This window comes from Ammospiza caudacuta, chromosome 6 (assembly GCF_027887145.1).
Source record: "Ammospiza caudacuta isolate bAmmCau1 chromosome 6, bAmmCau1.pri, whole genome shotgun sequence".
In the NCBI taxonomy this organism is placed as follows: Eukaryota; Metazoa; Chordata; class Aves; order Passeriformes; family Passerellidae; genus Ammospiza; species Ammospiza caudacuta.
The window spans coordinates 18122004-18143080 of record NC_080598.1 but is presented as its reverse complement, the minus strand read 5'-3'; the positions used below and the strand labels follow the sequence as shown (position 1 = coordinate 18143080).

Here is a 21077-nt window from a genome sequence, read left to right as displayed (position 1 = left end):
TGAGTCCATGAGAGGTTTGTTTCTCTGGGTTGTTTTGTAGAGTGAAGCTCAGGATTGCTGACAAGTGGTGCAAAATCCTCCCGGAAGAATTGCAAAGCTCATCACCAGCATGTGTTTTTTTCGTGTCACCTTCTCCAACAGAGAGCCGTAACAACTTGTGCATATCTGCTTATCTATCTAGACAAAACATTGCTCAGTGCATGTTTCCTCCCTGGGAAGAGGATGAGAAGGCAAGCTGTTGCATCTTTTTGGTTTACTATTTAAGGCTGTGTATCCATGTTGATGAGCGCAGTATAGGAGCCCAGATAGACTAGACCCAGGACTATTACCACTTTCTACTCAAATTGTTCAATTTTTGTGTTCTGTGTGATAGCTAGGGAGAAGGAGAGCTTGAAACTGTTGCACTTGGGACATTTTAGTACCCTAAGCATGCCCGTAACATGAAGGGACTGCAGTTACAGAGGTAGCAGAGTACTGAACTGGAAACAATGATACTTGTGCTGAGTTTCCATTAGGGCCCATAATGGTGTAGCCCTGAGTTGAAATAAGGCTCTGATACAGAGACAAAATTGGTCCTGTTTGTGGATGTCCACACTCTTATCTCTGCAAGTATTTATTTCAAGGATTAATTAGAGGGTCTGAGTGATAGAGTTGCATTCTGAGGAAGCCAAACAGTGCAAGCATAGCCTTTTTAAATGCATGAAAGAAATCAAAGTGCTTATACTTGGCATAATACCCTTGGGGCTTGTATCAGGTTTGTGGCTGAAGATGATTGTTGAGACTGGTCTTGATATAATTTACTTTGCTCAGGAAAGAGAATGTCTTTGAAATGAATGTGATAGTGGCTTTCCTAAATGATTTTTTTTTTTTTTTGGTGAAGGCTCTGGTGCATAAGATTTAAGTCACTTAGTAAAGCAGGCTATCCCCAAATGAATGACATGAAAACATTCCCATTTGAACCTGGCAGGAAGCCAGCAAATCACCCCTCTGCTCCAAGGTGCAAACCTTCCCATTCACCAGAGCATAAAGCAGATCTAATACCTACAGAATACCAGGCCAGTCACTGAGGAGACATTAGAAACACACAGTGGTATTAGCATAATGACTGAAGAAGTACTCTAGAGTTTATTAATTTAAGAAAAGAAATATCCTTCCTTTTTTTTCAACAATAGCAGTGTGGCAGCACCAATTCAGATTGTAGTGGTATGAATAGCAAATGCTTTCAAAAGTGTGTGATATCAGAATATGCTTGTTTCTTTTCATTGTCAGAGTCACTTTTTTATTGAAGAGTATGTTTGTTTGTTCTTAAATTATTGCTAATCTTTGATTATAAATTCAGGCATATTTAAGTATATGCTGTAGTTAAAGTGTAAAGGCACAAAAATTATAATTAGGGTTTGAAAGAGGACAGTTGGTTATCCTGTTTCAGAGAGTTCAAGCCTGTACATTCCGCTCTGCATTGCTGCACCACTGACAGCTCTTGCTGCCTGTGCAAGGCTGATTCATGAGCAGTCTAAGCCTTTATCTCTTTAACTGTGCAATTACAGAGCTGCTTTGTGGGTTTCCATTTTCAGTGTTAAAGGGAGCTTGCAGCCTGGGATTAATTTGGGACAACCAACTCCACTGAAAGTCAACTTGTGGTCTGTTTACAAAAGCTCAAGGCAGCTCCAAAATTATCACCAGGCACTTGAAAATGTTCAGTGAAGAAAACAGCATAAGAAAGAAATCTATTCTTTATTTTTAAAAACATTAAATTGTATCTAATATTCAGTGCTAATCAGATGGACCTTCTGTAAGAGGGTTAAGAGGAAAGGAGAAAAGACAAAATCAAACAAAAGAAGCTTTGAATTGAGTCCTGATTGAAGATGGCAATTGCTAATTATGTGTGGGTGAATTACAAGTTAATATTCAGTGTCTCTGCCCTCTGAGGGTCTGCATTCACTCAAGAGCTGTAATTTCACACCATATTTAATATTTTGTTTTGAAGCAAACACTGCTCTAAGGGCCCTGGCTGCCCTGAGAAATGGCATATCCTTTTACTTGATGTTTCACAGGCCAAAAGGAAAAAAGACATTGCCTAACAACACATCTTGTGGTTAAGACCTGTGAGCATTAGGAGAGCCGTTGTGTATTTGACTTAGTAGTGGGAGTATGATTTAGATGTGGACAAAGGCATAACCAGTCTTGTACTGGGAATTAAGAGCGCCTCCCCATTGTTAGTAGACACATAGCAGTTTGTAGTGAGTGTAGGACCCTGGCAGTCAGACCCTACAGATGGTACAGTAGCTCCCATGTACTTCCCATATGCTTGCTTTATCTGGCAGTGCCTTACTGCTTCTTGTGGCTCCTAGCAATTCCTCTTTGCTGTCTTTCCAGAGCAGAGAGCCCAAGGGTTTTTTTTTCTTGCTCCTGTCTAAGTGAGGCTCACACCTAATTCAGAGTGGTATCAGCTGAGGTATCCTGAGCTGGCTTTTTCTAGGAGCTCTGTTTCATATGAGCTGTTATGGACTACAGACTTGGTGAGAGGATCAGGTAAATTACCTTTTCTTTTACTAGAAAGAAAGGGTTAGGTATATTATAAAGCAGTCACTATCAGTGTGTAGGGCCCTAGGTATGAGAGGAGTGCTTTCTGGAACATCTGATTTCTTCCAGAAAGGAAGGGTTTGGTGATAGAACACATGTAGTCCCAAAGGAAGGGTTTGGTGATAGATCAAATGTAGTCCCCCAGACTCACCCTTCAGTAAAACAAAATCCCTGGTGTCAGGCTGCATCCTTCCCCTTCCAGAGATGACTTCATAGGCCAGCATACTGCCTTTTAAAACTGTATTTTGCAAATTCTTATGATTATTTGAAACAAAAATGACGGTATGGAAGCAGGGGACTTTGAGAGGATTGTGAGTTTTACTTTTCTCTTTCCCATATTTCTTTTCCTCTGCAGTTATCATTTTTTCATGAACTATTTCTTGAGTTACACTACAGTGAGCTACTCTGTGAGGTGGGCAGTAGAAGTAGATATAGAAAGACATTTTAATGCTATTACACTTCATCCTCTGAGACTGGATTTTGTCTTTGTGTTTCAGGTCTGTAGAGCACAAGCACATTTGTAGAGATTTGCACTAGAATCACTAAAAAGTAAGACTGAACATTAACTAGTGTTAGTGGTAACTAATCTCTCTGAGAGATCCTTTCTCATAGGGAAGAACAGGCTTACTTTATTCAGAATCATTAATTCTGTTAAATAAAACGTAGTCTTTATTTAGCTTCTTACAAGCCCTCAGTTTGTCTGCTAACAGTAGCGGTGGCTTAAATGTTAGTTTGAAAATTGTTCTTATAGTCTAACAGTTAGTTTCAGAAGTGGTTTTTCAGAAATGGATTTAATAAATCAGGAAACTTCTGGGCATTTTCTTTTTTCATGTTTTATAAAATGTACTGTCCAGAATTCTAATCAAAGAAAAATACCACCTTGGTAGTTTAATTAAATGTTTATTTCCATATGTACAACTCAACCTAAGGGTAATCAGGACCCTCTGTAATCATGATAAGCATGTTTCCCACCATTGCTAGTAGAAACCCTTTTCTGAACAAGAATTTAACAGGTAGTAGGAGATGTTGCCTCTTGTTAGGCTTGAGTTTTATGGAAGCTTCAATAAAATGCCTAGGATTTTCTCTTCATCTTATTTCGTGATGAAAGTTGGAGCTGGTGGACATTTCCACTGCAGCAACTCAGCTGAAGATGCCCTTAGGAACTGGAATCTATCCAGATGATATTTTCACTCATCATTGTGGCACTTCCCTGTGGCAGCCAGACAATTATGACACAGTAGCTGTTGGACTGTTGAAAAAAACTACAGCAACTTGAAAGCTCTTCTAAATCACAGCAAAGAGCCTTGTGCATACCCTGAAATTTGCAGAACGTATCAGCAAGCACGTAACATGGGTGACTGATTGGGAATCAAATGAGGTTTGCAGCTTGTTTGATGGCCAGTCTCCTTTTGCTGGAGAAGAGGGGTAGGCAGTTTTTCTTGCAGTCTGATATTTCTCTTCTCCATCCCTCTCTAGCAGCTTGCAGGCTTGCTTTTATATGTGACCCCACAGTACCATAATAATGGTCCTGGGTGAACATGAACATTTTTTCTGCCTTCACCTCTCTTTCTCTCCTCCCACCCATCCCAGATGAAGTGGCAGGTGGACTGAGTGGGAGCAGTGTGAACTCAGTGCAGAGAAAACGTGTGACTCAGCAGTTCAGCAGGGAGCTGCTGAGCGGAAAGGCAGCTATTCTCCTTGCATGCTCTGGCATCAGGTTGCTGTTCCCCCAGGGATGAGAAGAGGCTCGTTATGGATGGAGATGTGCAGTTCCCCCCACCCAGCAGGGCCAAGTGTCTGTGTATTCTTTTCAGCAGAACTTATTTCAAGTAGACAGGAAAGTTTCTTCCAAGTTTGTTAGAAATGTGGCCAGTGAAAGGGAAGAAGCATCGGGCTGGAAGTACGTAGACCTCTATTATCTGCCTGACGGCACGACTTTCCCTCTTCCTTTATTTTTCTCTTGGTGTGTCTTTCCCTTTTGGTAATTGGGATTTGGCATAAGCAGCAGCCAGACTCCACCAGCTGAGCTTGGAAAGTGCAAGTGTACAGTACTTTTCCTGGCAAGTAGGTGATACCCCTTTTCCTCTGCACTGTCAAAGAACTCCACAGAAAACACCTGCCTTCCTCAGAAGGAGGCTTCTGGCTTTCCCCATGCCACCTGTCTCCCAGGGACAAGTAAGCCCAAAGAAAAGTTGATAATTGTGGGTTATCCTCTGTCACAGAAGGTTAAATTAACCATCTCACTGTTAGGGAAGGGCCATTGCAGTGCTTATCTAAGCAGTTTGATAATGATGAAAAAGTTGTGGTATTGTATTACCAATTATGTTTGTCTTTGAGAATGGAGGACTGAAATAGATTTTTCTACATAGAGTAATCAACAACAGGTAGACATTTTATATCAGTGACTGTACTTACTAAAGCTCAATTTAAAGCTGTAGTGTGCATCATTGTCACTGAATTTCCCCAACCACACACACAAAAAAGGCAAGCTATGGGGTGGTGTTCTCTTGAATCTTCAGAGAGCCTGAAACAGTGTCACTGGAGAGCTGTTGAGCAGTTCCCTTGATGGGCATATCAACCCATGAATCGGTGTGAATGAAATACAAATACTTCCAGTGTGATCTTTCTAGCAAAAATACTCAACTTGCTGAAATAGAATCCTTGAATGTTAGAAACTTCAGTTGTTCCCCACACAGCTATGAATACCTACGGACTGGCTCAGCTTGTTCTTACAGTCCCGGGTAGATACACTTAAGGCAAACTAAAAGCATTAGAAATTGTAAGCTGAAATTCATCTCGGATTAAATAACACACCTGTGTTGCTGCTGTGTAGGCTCAGTCTGGTGAAGAGTCTTCCATTCCTCTGTAATGTGTCAAGGTGGGTAGTTCCAGTTTCTTGGACCTCTTACTTAACTTGATGGTATGTCAGGCTTATTTCTTCATGAGTTCTGTTACAGAGAAGAGTTTGAAGCTTGCAGTCCTACAAAGGACCATGGGATGGATCTAGCTGGCCTCCAGTTAGATACCAAAGGTATTTCAGTGTTGCTTTGGTGCCTTGATGCCATTACTTAGGGGTAAAGGTAGTGGGATCCATAGGTCTGCCTGGCTTGTTCCTTGTGTTTGAATTAAACTGTCTTATACTTTCTGAAGTAGCTCTCAATGTGGTTTTGCATTACAAATGCAAGATCTACCAACCACAAGCTCTTGGCAGCTAAAACTTGGACTTTATCCAAAATGGAATTGGAGGTACTGAGGAGATTGAATTGTTGTAAATCCCCTCTATCTCCAGTCAGTCAGTAGTAGGTAGCTGTGGGGTGCACCTGGGGAGGTTTTTCTTTGCAGTTTTTAATCTGGGTACTTTTGGGGCCTAGATGTTCTCCTCCTGAGCAGCAATTTATGCAGCCATTTGGAAAACATCAATGTATTGAACTCTTGTAAACAAAGCAGGTCAGGAATCAAACAGAGTAGCAGTTGTCATGACCAGAAAGGTAAAAAAAAAGAAAAAAAATAATGGGAAAGCTAGAATCCCCAGTTTTCACCACAGATTATTATATCTTTAGTGTACATTTTCAACATAACTTATCAGATGAGTCAGGAATGCAGACAGAATCAAGAAGTAGACTTCCTTTGGTGGGGATTTTTATCTGTCTGTGAACAGTAGTGATGTCATGTTTACTGCTTAATAAATTAGGTTGCTGGTCATAAAGTAGTTCAGTAGAAGTTTCAGAGTTAAAAAATAGTGACTCGCTGGTTGGTTTCCTGCAGAGTGAAGAATGTAAGTATGCAAGTTGTGTTTGCCATGCAAGTATGAGAGGTCCCCTTCCTCTTACCCACTTCTTCCCATACCACCACAGTGCAAAAGAAAGCTAATTATTCAGTTTCCATCTTTATCATGCTGCAGTGGCAACCAAAAAAGAGATAGATATTGGATAAGAAAACAATCTCCTAAAGCTCTGTTCTTTGGATAGACAGGCTTTTTACCCTCCAGCACAAGCTGCCTCTTGCTCATGTGCCCTCTGAGGTAGCTCATTCAGGTTTGATGTTTGTCTTCCCAGCACTTGGACTGGCCTGCAATCAGGATGCCTTAGAGTGTGTGTATTTAACAAGGTCTTGACCATATCTGTGAACTACAATGCCCAGGGCTGTGTCCTGTGTGTGCTGCTGAGGTGCATGTTAAAACTTTTTAGCAGTGGACTGAGACCCATCTCAATAGAGTACTTTCATCTACTGTTCTTTCATCAATAGCAGTTCTCCATAGCAGTTAGATGGAAATTAGAGGCAGGGATTTCATTAGGCAGTTGCATTTGGACATCTGAAGATGCAGAAGCCATAAACAGACTTATCACTCTGGTCTGAAATGCTAGTAATCCTGATGGACATGAGGTATTGCTGGCATACCTCATACTTTGTTGTGCTTCAACTCTGTGGTCCATTCCTACAAATTCTCACCACACGTGGCCGTCATGAAGATGTGGACAGGTTCTGAGGGAAATGTACCTCAGTACACCTAAAACAATTAGGGACAATGCAACCTAGCTGCTGTGGTGTGGTGGCTACTGCAGCTTGAGAACAGGTGAGGCCCTATTTGCTCTCCTGTCTTGTGTGTCTTGGAAGGTAAAACCCCCAATCCACTATTAACAAAATTTGTATTTCCTGATGAAGAGGCAGTACTATCCAATCCAGAAGCATCATTCCTACAGGGACAGTGTGATGGATGTACATAAATGTCTAATAACTGTATGAGTACTGACTTTTTATTGCTGGGATGCATTTTCTTTCTGTTATAAAAACAGTTTTGCTGAGGAACAAGCCTTTCTCTCAAAAATACATTGTTAAATTAAGTCTGCCAATGGAGCGGTGCCAATTCCTTGAGCATTAGTACCCGTGTACAAGTTCCTTTTAAAATGTTAACTTCATTAGGAAATACAGCCAGGATGTGAGGTTCTGAGGGGTTGTTTTCTGTTTTGTTTTTCTCTGAAGGCTTTAAGTATGATTCAGTCGAGTTACAGAGCTGCTAATGCTTCACCCACAGCGGGATTTGATGGGATCGTGGCATGTTTGTTACTGTAAGGCTTTGTTGACTTACTTGTTATTGCTACAGTGCCTTTTAGTATTTCAGCTAAGACTAGTACTCTAAGCACTTGTTTTTCTGAGAGTTATATAGGTGTTTTTCATTCTTCTGCCTGTTATGTACCCACATATGAAGTCAGAAAAAAAAAGATAGATACAGGGGGTTAAAATGGGCATTGCCAGAGCTACAATGCCAGTTTTTACCTCCTGAGTGAAGGAAGATGTTTCCCTATATAAATTATTCTATAATATGATAATATGTAGTTCTGTGCCTTGTATTTTTGGCAGCTTGTTTTGGTAGCAATGTTTAAGGAGAGAATGCAGGATGAATGGATCCCTGGCATGATCCAGAAAGTGCTTTTCCCTGAACAGCAAGGATGAGTTTAAGTTTATGGTGGTGTTTTGAAATTTCAACTTGTTTTCACAAGCCATATGGCTGCTACAGATGTCAGAGACCTTTTAATTCCTCTGCCAAAGGCTTTTTTTTTTCTAACAAGTGTAGTCTTGTGCCAAAGCAGAAGTACTCATGGAGCTTGCATCCCCATCTCTGTGATTTAGGAAATGAGGCAGCTATCACATGGATGCTACATTTCACTGCCAGTCAAATCACGAGCAGGGGAGAGGCTCTGTTCATTCCTGCAGGCAGTGATCTTTGCCAGCTCTCTCAAGACCTTCTCATTCACCTTGACACAAGAAAGCTTCACTGGTGTTTCACATCTGCAACTGAAAGAATCCTGAGCCCATTAGGGCAAACCATACAGGAGTATTGGACTGCAAGATGATGTGTGAGTGCTAATTGAATTATTGTTTAAAGCTGGCATAGTTAAATAAATACAGAACCTGAGGAGGGTATCATTCTATTTGTTAGAATCTAATCTTTGGCATTTATAGGAGAAAATTTTTGAGTGGACTTAAGTTAACATTAGACCTTCTCTTTGTATAACCAAGGCATGTGTCTCTTTATTTATATGTATGGATTCAACCAGTATTTCATTATTTTAGTTCTTACAACTTTTTCCTTCTGTTGTGCTAGTGAAAATACCTCTTGATAAAAATGTCAGTCCTGCAGAGCTGGAGTCCTGGGCTGCCAGGTCCACAGGCCAGGTCTCTCTCTACCTTATGCAGTGAAAATAATCGAAAGTAAGAGTGGTCTATTGTCCTTCATAAACGGCAGTTGTAAGAAGGAGAACATGACCCCTTCAGTTGTATGGGGGTCACTAGACAACGCTGGAATTCCAGGAGTTGGATTTCTAGGCTGTGGAGAGGCACAGATCCCCATGGTTACAGAGTGCCCTAACTTTGACATCTTTGTTGTAAAAGATGCAGTTAAGTGGCCTTCATGTTGTTGTATTGTAGTCAGGTGTTTGTTTCCAACCAGAAATGACCTTGTAAAATCTCAGGCTGCTACAAGCATGAAACAAAGAAATGCTATTTACCTGCTACATAAGGCAGCATTCTTAGTTTAAAAAAAAGTTCTGAAATATGAAATATTATGATTTATAAAAACCAGCTGAAAGCTGAGCATGAAATCTGCATTCCTTGGCTCCTTGCATTCCTTGGTCTGGTTGTCTTCCCAATGTTGTTTTAGTTTTGCACTGTGTATATTTTATCTTGAGATTTGGGAAGGAATATGCAAGATAGGAAATCATCGGAACCTGAAAAACAGTAAATATGTTCATTAATCATTCTTAGGGACAGAGGTGCATTATTTAATGCAGAAAAAGGAAAAGTAGAACATAAATTATGTTTAGTGAAAATGGAGGGTTAGAGACTTCATGAACAAACAAGAATAAACTATAAGAAAGTAGATATTTTTCAAGCTTTAGATCTCAACCATAGGTGCACATCTCTCTGCAAAGGTAACAAAAATAGTTTCTGACACAAAGATTCTGTCCCTGCTAAATTTCAAATTCTGGTTCCAAAACACAGAACATAAACATTTCACAAAAATAGCAGGAAAAATTGGCAATCATTAACAAGTATTTTCCTCTCTATTCTTGTTTGAATCTAGTGAGACACGAAGCAGCTTAGAAGCTTGAAGCTTTTCACCTTTAAGGACTGAGAAGTAGACTTCTTGTGATGTCTAGCATCGAAAAAAAAAAAAAACAGCATTAAAAGATGAATTCTTACTATGGCCAGACCCAAGATGTATTTCATTTTATGATAAGAGCTGTGGCTAGTTAATGGGTGCTTATCTGACTTAGAGTTAGAAGTGTGAGACAAAGAGAAATGTTTGCTGAGAGGAAGATTTTGTGGAAACCTGACCTCAAGAAACCGGGTAAGGGCCAATGGTGGGGCCTTTCCCTAGGACACAGGAGGCTGGTTTAGGTTTAAGTCTACAGAGTTTTACACAGGGCAGCCTTGGGGCATTCCTCATGTCCAAAGATGTAAGTCAGTAATACTTACACGCAATGATTCTGATCTTTCACTCCTCACTTGTAAATTAATTTATATCTAAATAGACTCTATTCAAAATACTGTTACTGAGGGAATAGCCACACCAGTGGTTATTTCCACTGAACAAAACAGCACTGCAATATTATTATATAGCTCTTGAGTATGAATTCATCAAAGAAGGGGGTTATTGGAATAAAGTCTATTTTATTAGTGCCTTAGGACATTCAGCCAAAACCCAGAGTCCCTGAGCACTCTTCAGACACATCAGATGAAACAGTCTCTACCTCAGAAATCTATAATCGGATTAGACAAAGCAGACAAAAGAAATAGAAAAATTGAGACAGGAAGGGGCAAAATGGGTTCTTTGCCATCACATAGCCGGAAAGTGTGTAGCTAGGCAATAGCACAGGTACTTTTTTTAAAAAGTAAAAATGAAAAAGTGCAGCAATGTAAATGAGAATTTGTTAACAACAAAGCCCAGAATCTGCACCTCCGGAAAGAAAGGGAAAATAATTTATCCACCCACACTCACTTTTTTCTGATGAAGGCAGGTGAATAAAGCTGTACTAATAGAGTGTGACGCTCACAATCCTGAGCTGCGCTTGCTGAGGCAGAACGGAAAGGTAACCATCGTCTCCAGGAAAACAATAGCCCTGCAGCCCCCGCCGTGCCGGCAGGGTCACATCCCATTCATCCCCTGCACGTGTCGTTTTCACGCGAAGGTTGTTCCCGTCCAGCTGGGATGGAGTCAGTGGATGAAGCTGAAGGACGGCAAGGAGAGCGGAGCAGGAAGGAGCAGTCCCTGAAAGCCTCCCAGAAAACAGCAGTGCTCGGTTGGCCTCCCCCGTGGAATGGATTGATACCTGGAGACAGCATGTATCTGTTTGTCCTCTCACAGATACTGGTAAGGCAGCTTGCATAGCTTTGGAATGCTGGGACCCTTATTTTAGGCTGTGCTGGCTGGGGAGGTTTCCTCACTCACTGTAGATGTAGCAGTGGGAATGGGTGTAGTCCTCATTTCTGCAGCCACCTGTCACAGCTTTGCCTTGAAGCAGCCCTTTCCTTTTCGTGTGCCACACTCCCGTCCCATTTCCTGCCGTACTGCAAATGCCTCCTTTGCCAAATCACCAATATCCCACCAAATCTTTTTTCCATAGCTGATATGTATGGGGGTAAAGACCCATGTTGGTTACAAGTGGAGTGGGAGGTGTGCTGTTTAAAGTTGTGATGTCGGATGAGCTTACATCTCTCTGTGAGTGCGTTAAAGTCATTGCTGTTGTAGTTTGTTAACTGTGGCATGTGCAGCACCCTTGAGTTTTTTAAATGAGAAGTTTTCATGTGTGTATGTTTGTGTGTGTGTGTATTTATAGTGATACCTACGTGAAACATGGCTGTTTGTGAGAGCTTTGAGAGAGGCCTTAAGAGCCTTTCAATAACATCCTAAGATCATGGAATTACTAGTTTTGATCTAAAAGTAGTAATCCTGAAAGTTCAGAAGCCAGAGGAACCTGTTGCTCTTTCAGTGTTGCTCCACTTGCTGTTTCTGGGGAGCCCTTTTGCTAGTGAGGGTTGGAGGGAGCCTGTGTAACTCAGTGATGCACATCTAGTTAATAGTGGCTGAGCTTGGAGCCTTCAGCCTTTTTATTCTGTTAAGCTGCAGCCTAGAAAATACCTGACTTCTTAAATCCAAAGCAATAATCAACGTTAAATCAATGCTAACTAAATTAGTTAATTATGCAGTCTTGAAATGAAAATGAATGTGTGCATAATGAGAGATGCTAATTGCATCTTTTCTGATTGATTGCACAGCTTCTCGGCATGATGCTGTGGTACAGCACTTACGGGACCATCCCAGCAACTCAGAATGCCTTCGACCTGCTCTCCTACTTGCTTACCCCATTTAAACAGGCGTTTTCAGATCAAGGGGAGGTAAGTCAGTCCCTGTGCTCCCCTTTGGTTAAAGAGTTAATGTCAGTAGCCTTGAGTGGTCTTTCTAATATCTCTTCTGATAAGTATAATATGTGTGTATTTCACATGTATGTCATGAAATGGTAGAAGAGTTTCCTGAAAGCACATGAATATTTTATCTTTGAGATATTGGGCTGAATTTTAATGATGACTATGATGTTAGGTCAGCACAGCAGATTTTTCATTATGTGCAAATTATTGCAAATGAAACAAAGCAATAAGAAGTCATCTCATTAAGGTTTAGCCCCCAGTAAAGGGAGAGCTGGAACTTAATTTCTTAGGATGACTAGAAGCTTAATTTCTGGAAGAATGGATCAACTCGTATAAAAGGTGCAAACTGCAACATAGTCTCATAAATTCTTTTTTGTTGAGTGTTTAGAACATATCTGTGTGCAGGAAATGTATTTCAAGTGTACTAGGTGCACAGATTCAATTATATCTACAGAGCTACCCCAGTAAAATTGCCTAGCTTCTCACCATGACATTATGACATGTATACCAGAATGATTCATCTGATAAATTACTGGTAATTATACCCAGTGCAGATTTTTCTAGTGTGGACAGAACCTTAATTAAGTGGTGAACAGCTACTTTCAAAAATCTGATGAAATATATTTGCTATCAGAATGCTTAGATTCATTGTACATAATCTTTGAGGCAGAGGCTTTGCAGTGCTAATAGAAAATCTGATTCAGTGCCTCTTGTGATTGGAGTACAGTGGAGACTGTTTTCTGTTTTCTCAATGTTTATGAGCTGCATGTCACCTGCTCTTTTGGGGTTTTTTGAAAGAAGCACTTTTTCTTCTGCAGTTGACTTTATTATGCACAGAGCTCTTCACAGACTGTTGCCTGTCTTATTTGCAGAGGCTCAATCATTAACAAATTGTTGTTCCTTACAGAAAAACTGATTTGTATAATTTTGACTTGCAATAATGGTCCTTCACAGAGGAAAGTGATTCCTAGAATACATCACAAGAACACCCCATATATGACTCTGTACAGATGTTCATGCATATGTTTGAGGACTGTTTATTATAACACTATTTATTGTGCAAATTTACACTTGAAAACAGTATAGTCAAAGAAATCTTCTCATGGTAAAATAAGCAAATGGAAGCTCTTAACTCCAAATTTCTTGTTAGCTGTACTAGCGGAGAAAAACAGAGTGAAATTCCTTGCTCACTGAAGCCCATTAGAACTGAATTTTGCACCTACTACAGAGACCAGGCTGAACTATGGACTACTATAAAATTACTAAGACATCAGAATTAGTTCCACTGCCAGTGGTGTGAATTAACCTGATGGTGTTTCACTGAATGCATAGAAAGCACAGAAAACTCGTCTGTGGCTGGATTCTATTTAAGGACCCCCAAACCCAGGAACAGTACTAAACTTTGTTTAAAGCCCATTACCACAGTTTAAAAATCACACTGAGTGTAGCAATGAAGTTTTGGTCCAGTCTGCAAAACTGAGTTGTGGATTCAGATCTCAACTTTGGCAAAGGGGGGAGGGTAGGAAGCAGAACTCCTGTTTGCCTTCACAGTGAAATCTGGGATTTAGAGATGGTTTCAGTTTGTCTTCTCCAAAGCCTGGCATTTGCTTTTGGTGCTGATGGCAGCTTTTCCACAGGTAAGTATGATATCAGTAAATCTTCATGGGAAACAATACACACTTGGCCCAGAACATGCATGCAGACACTGAACTGTGCCCCTGAATACTTCATCAACCATTGTCTATTCTGTTGTTCCACAGAGCCTGACTACAGTTGGGAGTGTTGTGGTATCATACATCCTGCTGTCTTTGGCTTCTCTAGGACTGCTATTTGTAGGATCTCTGGTAAGTTATGATACAGCACAAACTGTATTTGTGTCCTTTTTCAGGGAGTTTTTATAAGATGTCTTATTTAATTAAAGTTGTTGGTTTTGTGCCCAAGTTGATTGTAAAGCATCATTTTTGGGGCTGTTTCTGTATAATTATCTGCTTGCTTTATGTAGAGGAATTAGCCTTACCCAATTTCTTGATGAATTGGGGGTTGCACTGAAGTAGAACAGTGTATAAAAATAGTTTCTATTTTTTCCATCTACAGATGGGCAAACTATTTCCACTGAAGTAGAATGGATGTGACCATTAAGAGGACCATCATCCATTGATTTCAATGGCAGAAGGAGCTTTTCCAGAGTGCCACTGTTCTTCTGAAATCCTGTTAGATGTAGGCCAAGGCCCCAGCTGCAGAACAAGCTTAAGTGGCACGACTACAATTAATCTAGTTAGCTGTCAGCTGTTGGGGAGCAGCAGTGTGTTGTTTCTCCATGGATTGTGTAACTGGCACAAAGTTGTGTGCTAGATGGGAGAGCTATGGAGAGCTCTGTCTTGTCAGGGAGCTCTAACTGAATGTGGCTTTTCAAACCCCTCTGTGCTGTTCTTTTAGAGTGGGAGTGCAGCTACTGAACGTGCAGGCAGAGCATCACCTCTTGTCCTTCCAGAGGTGCACGCCAGGTAGTTCAGGAAGTTGAAACTGTGCTGTACACATGCTGTTTGAGTGATGAACAGCATAATGAAATACATCCCAGAATCATGGGACTGTAGGTGGGCAGAGATTGCTAGTCTAACATCCTGCTTGGAGCTGGGCTGTTGCCAACACTTGGTAAAGCCAGCCATTAAATTTTCCACTCAGATTTTGAAAACCTTCAGGGAGGGAAGATTTATCATCTCTCTGTGTGCCTGTGCCACAACCATGTAGCACTTTTTGGGGAAGAGATATTTCCTCTTGTCTCATCTGAATTTCACAAATGTAAATAGTATCTGGACTGAATTTCTGCAGGGTTGTGGCCGTTGTTCCTTGTGATATCAGCTGATACCACCAAGAAATGTCTGGCTGCATCTCTGGAGCTGCCCTTCAAGTAGTTGCAGGTCACTGTTAAATCACCCCAGCCTCCTCTTTGCCAGGCTTAACAAGCACAATTCCCTCTACATTTTTCCTACACTCTAGACCCTTGACCTCCTTTGAAACCATCTACTGGGACCACTCCAGTTTTTCCATATCTGTCTTAAACTGGGGGAACTAAATCTGTAGACAATATTCAAGGTGCAGCTCCCTCAGTGCCAAGTAGAGGGTAATACCTCCTTTGATTTGCTGGCCACACTCCTTGCTAGGAAGAAATGTCACATTATATGCCACAGTTAAGTTCACTCAGAGGCGGCATGGTGGCACAATCTTCTGTTTAATGTGTCAGGAAAATGGACTTTCTAAAAACCTTTCACAAGGCAAAGCAATTATAGTTAATGCCTCCATTATTGTGTTCATTGATGTAGGCAAGGAACTTAGTCAGGTTTATGCAATTTTCTGGGATTTTGATGCTGCTGTACCTTACCCAGATTAATTTTGTCCTCTAAAATAAACTTTTGGTAATTCTGTAACTGCAAATATTTAAAAACTAAAGACAACTAAGATTTGTCAAGAACTGTATGAGTTCCAGATAAATTTGCAGCAAAACATTCTGGGCTGAAAATATGAATATCAGGGGTGTGATTTTTTTGCATATTCAGCTATTTCTTGGTGGATGAAAACATTTATTACTGACCCATTGTTAGCACAGAAGATAAAGTTAAGTGAAAGCTCTTCGTGGCCAAAAATTCTGATCTCTCTTTGGACAGTTTTGTATGTCAACTCCTTGCAAGTGAACATGAATACTACTACAGATTAAAGTAGACTTGGGCCATTTTTGTGTTGGTTAAAATTTGTTTATAGAAAAACACTTTCTAACAGTTTCCATGTTGGCGAGTTTGCACTGGTTTGTATTCCTGTGGTCTGTGCTAAGGCTTTCCTAGCTAGAGTAGAGGCACAAATGTCACTCTGTGTCACCCTGTCTGGATAAATTGCTGAGGCACAGAGTATAAGAAGTGTCCTGTGAAATCTGATCTATGGTCCATCTTGCCCAGCATGTTCTCTCTAACATGAACACTAGGAAGGAGAGGCTGTTTAGACAGAGCACATGAGCCTTGTTCCTTCCTGCTTGCCTATAACCTTTCTCTCAGATGCCTGAGGTCATGCTGCTTTGCAATTTGCAAATTTGAAAACATCTGCTTTTATCAGTATTTGCAGAATAGGAAATAGCAGTAATCAGCAGAACATTGAAAATGGTGCTTGAACCAGGCAGGGTTTCTACAATCCCAACCTGGTGGACAACAGATTGTTGCATGATGACAGTTTTCTTTATTTTCCCCTTTGTCTCAGCTGAGTGATCTCTCTTTCCCTCTCAACATAAAATTGATTTTAAGCCATGTACCTAGAAGAGACCTTGAAGGAATCTTCCTTTGAGAGTGCCTTTTTGACCAAGCCCTTCTGTCCCAATATTGAAATTGATACTGTCCTGCATGACATCCTAATGTGCTTTACTGGCCTAGGAAGATAAATGTGACCTTTTTAGTGGCACCTTTTAAAATTTAACTGGTCATTTAAAAGCCATGTAAGAAAAGGACAGAAGAGGCTTTTACTTGTGAGATTAAGACTTGTTCTTAGTCTCAAAAGGATGCATGACAATTCAGTATAGTTTGTATGGGCAATAGCCTGAGTGATACTACTCCAAGTTCTATGCTAGATGGATGAAGTTGGCCTAAGGTTCCAGATCCTGGAATTCAGAGGTGGGCTTGAAATTTTTAACTGAAATCTATGTGGAGGATTTGAAGTCTACCGATGTGATTTCCAAATAATCTAGTCTTATCACAGCATCTGTGCAAACTGATACGATGAGGAAATTTTTTAGATTGGTGCAATTTCAAACCTTTTGTTAATTTGTAATACAAAATTTCATATTGCATTTGTGTCTTGAAACTTCACAGGATTCATTATTTAATACCATATTCAAATCAGATAATTAAATTACAACACAGTCTGTGCCCCTGGCCAAAAACTGATATGGGCATTTTGAGCCCCAGGATCAGGTACATCAAAATTGAGGCCTCTTCAGAAAATGATGGGTTTGTGCATAAATTCACATAAATCAGGGTACAGTACCTGATTATTAAGGATGTCCAGCTCAGCTGTATTAACTTAAGACAGCTATATGTAAATTTCAGATGGAAAGCCATTAAATCAGGAGAGGTATTATTTGTAGAATACTATAGTGGATTTTTGTTTTGTAAACAAGCCTGGGAAGGATAAGGAACTGAACAAAAGGACAGTGGTATCACATTGGCTTGCACATGATGGTCACAAGCACATTCCACTTCCACTGTAACCCTGAGTTAAGCCTGGCTAGCTCTGTGGAAACCTCTGTGGCTGAAAGCAGGTTTGAATGGGTAAATGTGAATCCTTGCAACACACACCACAAAGCCACTCCTGCATGGAACATTCCTGTTCTCTTCAGTACTCTCCAATTCTAATACAGACAGCTGGAGTGCTGCCCCAAAGACCTATGCCCTAGGCTATGTGGAAGGGCTGGCTAAAATCAGAAACTTGTTTACGTGTTTGTTTCCTCCAGGTTTGGCACCTCCTCAGAGCCCCTCCAGACCCCCCCTTTCCGCTGCAAGAGGACAGACGGCAGTCCGTGAGTCGGCAGCCCTCCTTCACCTACTCAGAGTGGACAGAGGATAAAAATGAAGATGACTTCCTAGACCTGGACCCCGTGCCAGAGACTCCAGTCTTTGACTGCGTCATGGACATTAAAGCAGAGACAGACCCTGCTACTCTGACGGTTAAATCCGTGGGCTTGCAAGAAAGGTAGGGTACATGTGACTAACAGGGAAAAGTCTGCTCCCAGATTTTCTGGGTTTAGGAGTTCTGTGATGGGTAGGAAGCTTTATTGTCTTTGTGAATGTCACTTTCAAATGTGGTTCTGAAGTCAAGCACCTGCTTTATTTCCTGTCCTGTTTTCAGTCCAGTCATATTTACAAGCATGTTAGTTGAACAGCACACAGTTTCTGGACAGCTGTCAACAAGTGCTGTTCTAAAGCATAATTTCTTGCCATTGAATACATCTATTTGTGTTTGATCAGTGTCTCACCACTCATCAAGACAGCAACTGCATTGCATGAAATCCCCTATGGAGCAGTAAAAGCTCTTACCTCTGAAAGAGATGGGTCTCATTGATATTTGTTTTTTCCCCTGTCACTCGTAATGGAGGACTAGTCTTTTTCTCCAAAAGCAAACCACAGACAAAGTGATAGTCTTTAGTATTTCTCATATTAATGAGTTAATCCAGAAGTAAATGAAATATTCAAATGAACTCAGTAATGAAACTTTGGGGTGAGTTGGTGTCCACTGCTTGAACCATAAGGGCAGCTTGAAAAAAAGCAGTTTCTTGGGCAAGTCAGGAGCTTCTCAGAGAGGTTCACAGCTGGGAAAGGGCAGTTTCAAGATTAAAGGAAAATCTTTTTCTGTTTTGTGTCCTTTCAGTTGTTTTAGTGAAATAGAATAAAGGTCTTGATTATAGAATTCCTGCAAAGAAATTCTGCAAAAGTTACGAATGTTACGAATAAAAATGAAGTTACTGAGAGGCCCAGCATAGCGAAGTATCACCTTTCTTTATTTCTCAGTTTTCAAGCTTAATTGGTGTGCTAACCATAGTTAATTCTCATCCCTAAAGCTTAAAACAAAGGACAGAGCATAGATTTTAAGAATACAGTGCTGTTTTTCTGAAGATCCTCAGGATGCAGTAAAAAGGAGTGTTACAGGAGAGCTTTCAATTTGCACTCTTGTGGATTTTGAATGTTTTTTATTACTTTATGGCTTATTATAACATTGTCCTAAAATTTTATACCTTTTATTGTTTTAGTCTACCTTTATCTGAAATCACAGTAACCTCTGGGGCTTGTCCCTGAAGCTGCTGCTTTGTTGCTTTTTCATTATAGGCAAGATTGGTCTTGAAATACGTGAGTCATTTGTGTTCTTCACTATCCCTGATTTCATTCCATTTCTGTCACTTTAAAGATGTGACATTTCTCCTCAAGTGACTGCTAGCCTCCATGAAAGATACTCTGTATCAAGAGAATTGGGGAGTATTGCTTGGAGAGCAATCAATTGGTAAAGTAATGAATCACAATCAAAAACCTGTCAAATAACTAGAAGTGGGACAATGAAAGCAATTGCTTGAAGTTCTCAAACTAGGTGCAATGCCAACACTTAAGATATAAACTTGTTTTCAACATACATATGTCCTTGAGAAGACAGACATCATTTCAGGTTTGAGCTGTGCCCTGACAAACTTCATTTACATTACACATTGCTCACTTTTCCTTTGTTTGGTGTTGTGTCACCTACCTGTGCCTCTTTGGCATCCGTTCTGCTTTTCTCTTATTTCCCTCTCATTCTTTAACCACCTATGCAATTAAAAGGGTGGTCAGGAGCTAAATTCAAACACCACTGAATGTTGCTGAAGAAGAAATAATCTTATTTCTTCGTGCTGAAGAGCTATTAATGTAGGTAGTCTCTTCTACCTTGAGAGAACCAAAAGCAATCCTTTTCAAATGCATCTCTTGGGGGAGAATTGTGGTAGCTGTTTAATAGCACAGGAGGGTGAGGTGAAATCCTTTGAAAGGTGTCACTAAAGATTCCATGTCTGCCACTGGTGGCATTTCCCCATGGGTGTGAATCATAGCAGGAGGCAGGCTGCAAGTTCTTTTGGACAAAATCCTGAGTCTGGGAAAGGGCTGTGATCCAAGTGATGACTCCTGTCCTCTGTGAGTTGGTCATGCCTGCATGCCTACATGGTTTTATTAGCTCCTGCACACTCCTGCATACACCCTCTAACTAAATTTTTGAGTCAAGATTCATCAAAAATAGGTTTACTGTATAAATGTATAGAACCTCTACCTAGTAATCATCATATTGTGTGGCTTTATTATTATGTTAAAGATATTTAAATATAGATTCGCTGATGACTTTTGAATCTTGCTTTTGTCTATCTTATGTGAGACTATCAGAAGCTCAAAAGTGCTTTAAAACTTTATTCATAGTAAGCATTTTGACTTCTTGGTTTATTGTGTGGCTAACTAACACAAAAAATTCTATGCTTAAGAGTGTCTTTTTATAATGTGACTGTTCAAGTGTTGGGACTTTCATTTTACCCTTCTTATGATGTACAGTTGTGGAAATAACATTTTTCAGATAGAAAAATTATTCACTGCAGTTGGCTGGCTTTTTGTGTCTCTATTAAAGTTGAACTGGCAGTTTATCCCAAGATCTTACCCCAGCGATGTTTCAGGGTACAAAATCATCTTCTGCTCTTGTCCACACAAAAAGCATCACCCATTTTCTTACAGGTATTGACTAAAATGACCCCATCAGAACCAGCTGGGTGATTTCCTGAGGTTGTTCATCTGTCATCGCTGGCAGTGATGGATCTGTTCGTAAGCAAACTTTGACTGCTCTGTTTTGCAGGAGAGGTTCAAATGTTTCACTCACCCTGGATATGTGCACCCCAGGCTGCTCTGAGCAAGGCTTTGGCTATGTCATGTCCCCACGGGAGCAGTCAGCCCGGGAATACCTCCAGACTGCCTCCAACATCTTGACTGAAGAGGAGCTGCACAAGAAGGCACTGGATCCTTTCATACTCCAGGCAGAGTTCTTTGTGAGTGTCTGACCTCTCTCTTCCAGGAGCATCAATAAAAATGGGATGTTGTCTTTCCACAGAAGACCTTGGTATTAGTGTCTGCCAGTCTAAAAGTAGTATACACTCAAACTCTGCTTCTGTCAGTGAAGCATTTAATGCAATTCCCAAATTTGTCATTCCTTTAAATTACAATGTCTGAAAGCTTTCAGTAGTGTTGTCACTTAAAAACTAGAGAATTGATCCGGCAAAACCAACAGCAACAACAACAAGAAGTCTTTGTTTCATAGGAATTTTTTTTTTAACTGATGTATATTTCCTTTTTAACAACAGCAGCAACAACAAAAAAAAATCACTAGAATTCAGAAGAAAAGTCTCATTTGCTATAAGCATAACTTCTTGAAAGGTGTCTGGAGTTGCCCTAGGGATGAAATTAGTCCTAATCCACCCTCTTTGCTGTTGAATACTTAATGCGGAGCTACTTTCCAAATCTAAATGTTCTCTGGTTACCTGA

At 40.5% G+C, this 21077-nt stretch overlaps 1 protein-coding gene across 5 annotated transcripts in view; it reads left to right on the top strand.

The window, feature by feature from the left end:
- Positions 1-21077, top strand: part of PTPN5 (protein tyrosine phosphatase non-receptor type 5) — a 77605-nt gene that overhangs the window by 33677 nt on the left and 22851 nt on the right. For 4 of the 5 annotated variants that reach the window (XM_058806713.1, XM_058806716.1, XM_058806712.1 and 1 more), the window contains exons 3-7: positions 10773-10954; positions 11860-11979; positions 13770-13853; positions 17498-17736; positions 20395-20584. In XM_058806713.1, coding sequence (XP_058662696.1) covers positions 10773-10954; positions 11860-11979; positions 13770-13853; positions 17498-17736; positions 20395-20584 — 815 coding nt within the window. Of the gene's footprint in view, positions 1-8237; positions 8439-10597; positions 10674-10772; positions 10955-11859; positions 11980-13769; positions 13854-17497; positions 17737-20394; positions 20585-21077 lie in introns of those variants that run through there. The other variant, XM_058806717.1, reaches the window with a different exon arrangement.